At 45.6% G+C, this 3,454-nt stretch overlaps 2 protein-coding genes across 2 annotated transcripts in view; one reads left to right on the forward strand and one right to left on the reverse strand.

The window, feature by feature from the left end:
* The window catches only part of rab3gap1 (RAB3 GTPase activating protein subunit 1), a 33,472-nt gene extending 30,961 nt beyond the window's left edge, over nt 1-2,511 (reverse strand). The window contains exons 1-6 of the mRNA XM_016449564.1: nt 2,429-2,511; nt 2,250-2,305; nt 1,585-1,660; nt 452-584; nt 291-369; nt 1-74 (exon numbers count right to left, since the gene is read on the reverse strand). Of these exons, the coding sequence (XP_016305050.1) occupies nt 1-74; nt 291-369; nt 452-584; nt 1,585-1,660; nt 2,250-2,305; nt 2,429-2,479 (469 nt within the window). The 5' untranslated portion in view covers nt 2,480-2,511. The remainder of the gene's footprint in view (nt 75-290; nt 370-451; nt 585-1,584; nt 1,661-2,249; nt 2,306-2,428) is intronic.
* A 398-nt stretch (nt 2,512-2,909) lies between these two features.
* LOC107660275 (UBX domain-containing protein 4-like) overlaps nt 2,910-3,454 on the forward strand; it is a 13,718-nt gene continuing 13,173 nt past the window's right edge. Inside the window, exons 1-2 of the mRNA XM_016449559.1 lie at nt 2,910-3,088; nt 3,218-3,320. Of these exons, the coding sequence (XP_016305045.1) occupies nt 3,007-3,088; nt 3,218-3,320 (185 nt within the window). The 5' untranslated portion in view covers nt 2,910-3,006. The remainder of the gene's footprint in view (nt 3,089-3,217; nt 3,321-3,454) is intronic.

The raw sequence follows: 3,454 nt of genomic DNA on the forward strand, positions 1-3,454 counted from the left end.
TACACTTGGACTCGCTGACCACAGCTTCACAGTTGGCTCCCGGAGAAATCACCACGAACTCACGCACACCGAACCTGCGACAGAGACCAACGGACAGCGCTGAGAAACCTGCTCCGCTTTCAAGAGACGCATCAGATCAACCTGGAACCGCTGCAATTACACAGGCTTCTCTGAAGACTGCTTACTCGGGAAACCCACTCTGACAACATGCAGCTTCACACATCCCTACACAGACAATTCAGATTTGATTTGCTGCTGCACTCAGACGTGAACGTTCTCAGTCTTCTTACCATCTGACGAGACAGTGAGCTCGCGGAGGAAAGTCATTGTTCATGCAGAGCAGGTCCTGCAGGGCCAGCGGACACACATCTGAAAGCAAAGACACCGCTCAACAGCAAACACACGCAGAAGAGGTCAAAGGTCAGCCGAGCAGGTCAAAGGTCACGCATACCTTCCTCTGCTTCCTCCCTGCTTTCATTCTCAGCTGACTCCTGCTTCAGACAGTGATGTGTGATGGAGAACTTGAAATCAGCGAAGTTGATCTCCTGTGTGTTTTCCTCCCACGAGCTGCTGGTGATCTCACCCTGACAACATCAGCACTGAGTCAGAGCAGGGCAGCATCCTCAAACATGAGATGAACACTAGAACTGAAATAAGCTGAAGCTCTAGAATTACTAACTGGAAACACTAATTGGGCTACACGGGTTGAAGCGACACCAATAACGTGATATTTAGCCCCTGGAATCCAATTGGGTGGGTTTTGTTGTGAAACCTGGCAACCCTGAACTCGACCCGCCCTCAAACACATCATTTCTCTAATCTCTGGGAGTTCAACACAGGATTCACAAACAGCTCTCGAGAGAGGAATCAGATCCCAGTTTATTTGGACCAGCTGACTCCACCGAATCACTACCTGTAAGTATTATAAATCATAGATGTTTATATTTTCTATCGAGCGTTCAAAAGTAACAGTGGGAGTATACGCCGTAGACCAATCACAACAGACCGGGCCATCTGACTAATCAGAGCAGATCTTAGAGAGACTGAATCTTTGAACTGCTTCGAACGAATCGTTTGAGAATCGCTGGAAAATGAGGTGATATTAAAAGCATATTTTGAGAAAACGAAAGCGTTGTTTAACCTATTGGAGGAGACTCCCACAACAATATTAGGAACCTCAAAAATGGCATAATAGGGGCACTTTAATCGGCTGGAATCGCGATACAGTTGTTCATTTGAACTGACCGTCTGCAGGAAAGTTTAGATGGTATTTTCTTTTATTCTCGTCTCTCCATAATGTATATTACAGTAGTGTATATCACGGTAACCATGGAAACGCTGTATCTGCTGCTCCATGAGCGCCTCCTGCTGTCAGAGAGTGATACTGCATCTCATTCAGAGCTTCTGCGGTTTCTGACATGATTTCACAAGACTAAAGTCAGACCTATTTTACTTCATTCTGCTTTTGCTTAAAATTTGGATTTGAATCTAATTTAAATTAAAAACTCGCGTATGCAGCATGTTTGTTTGGATAAAATCGTGATAAAATGGTATGGTGAATGTGATCATCAGTCATCGGCTGACCTTCTCCAGCGGTTTCCCGACACGAGACCCGATCAGCTTCCAGTCATTCAGCAGCTCCTCGAGCCGGGATATGAACCTGCACACACACACACACTCTCTCTCACGCACACACACACTCTCTCTCACGCGCACACACACGCGCACACACACACACTCTCTCACTCTCTCACACACACACACACACACTCTCACTCTCTCACACACACAGCACACGCGCGCACACACACACACTCTCTCACACGCACACGCGCGCACACACACACACTCTCTCACACGCACACACACACACACGCGCAGACACACAGACACACACACACACACACACACATCTGTGAGCTCCCTGACAGACTAACGCTAAACACAAACTCACAACCAGACGAAGACGCAGTTTAACAGAGTGTGTGCTTGTGCTTTACAGCAGTCTCAGTGTCGTCACATCCGCAGTCTATCACACAGAAACATCACGATCATTATGAGGAACTAGCACACTAACCCTGGCCTGAAGAAGGGTTTACAGTCAGAAAACTGAACTGAAAGCTAATAAATCACGATAGATTCGCTATTTCACATGAGTGTCCACCATCTGTCCCTGAACTGGAGCTTTATCTTCATCTTCATTATGAAAACAGCAGTAAATCATCAGTAAAGCAGGTGTGTTTGTGTACCTCTCCCACTCGGACGCGGTGGTGAAGTCAGTGATCTCAAACACTTCAGACTCGGGCTGAAACACAAACCAGCGACTCTGATTACTGACGACACGTGACAGTTAACGCATAAACATCTCAAATAACTGCGTGTGCTTATATGAAGATAATCATGATGCGCATTTAGACACTAAACCCACATCACTGTCCGCCGCCATCTTGGCTCTCTGTTTATTCCTGTCCTGGTGCATTGTGGGAAATGTACCGCCGTGCGGCGCTGCGTCTGTGAAGATCTGTCAAATAAAATAAAATAAAATATAAAATAAAATCTGTAGAAACAATGAGAGCACTATGCTAATATGCTGTTCTGATTCGAGCCAATGTATTAAAATAATAAATAAATAATTTTGGCTTATATTTTATACTTCTTGGCTTATATTTATATTTTTATACTTTTCCTTTTTTATTTTATGCATTGCTTTCCTTTGTTTGCAGTAAGGATATTGGGATTGATATTACATTAAAAATAAAGAGATCCTGACAAAACTACAGTAAACTACAGTCATCATTTACTTCATATAATAACGTCTATTCGTTTTGTTTGAATTATGAGAACACATTTCTAACACCGGATGTGCTGCGCCTCTCAATTAAACTACATTTCCCAGAGTTCCTCGGCTCGAACTGCTTCCGTGTTCCGAGCGCAGCTTCCGGCAGCTGTGAGTTGTCGAATCTTTCGGAAGCGCAGCAGCAGAGCTTCATCCTCCTCATCTTCATCATGCGCTGGTTCGAGGGCTCGATCCCGGCGGCCATCGCGGCAGCTAAAGAGCGCAGATGCGTGTTTGTGGTGGTGATCACAGGTACATCATCATCATCATCATCATCATCGTCACACTCTCCTCAGGCCCATGTTTAGATGAGTTTAATGAGTCGACAGTCTTCATCCGCGCGGTCATTATAATATTTCATAATATTGTGTGTGTGTGTAGGGAATGACGATCAGTCCGCTCAGCTGATGTCCGGTTGGGAGTCGGTCAGTGTCTCTGAAGCGGCTCAGAACTGTTGTGTTGCCATTCGAGTGGACGCTCAGAGGTGAGTGTTTGTGTGTGTGTGTGAGTGAGTGCGAGTGTGTGAGTGCGAGTGAATGTGCGAGTGTGAGTGTGTGTGTGTGTGTGTGAGTGTGAGTGTGTGTGAGTGTGAGTGTGTGAGTGTGTGTGTGTGTGTGT

The sequence above is a fragment of the Sinocyclocheilus anshuiensis genome, unplaced genomic scaffold (genome assembly GCF_001515605.1).
Source record: "Sinocyclocheilus anshuiensis isolate Anshui unplaced genomic scaffold, SAMN03320099.WGS_v1.1 scaffold1269, whole genome shotgun sequence".
In the NCBI taxonomy this organism is placed as follows: domain Eukaryota; kingdom Metazoa; phylum Chordata; class Actinopteri; order Cypriniformes; family Cyprinidae; genus Sinocyclocheilus; species Sinocyclocheilus anshuiensis.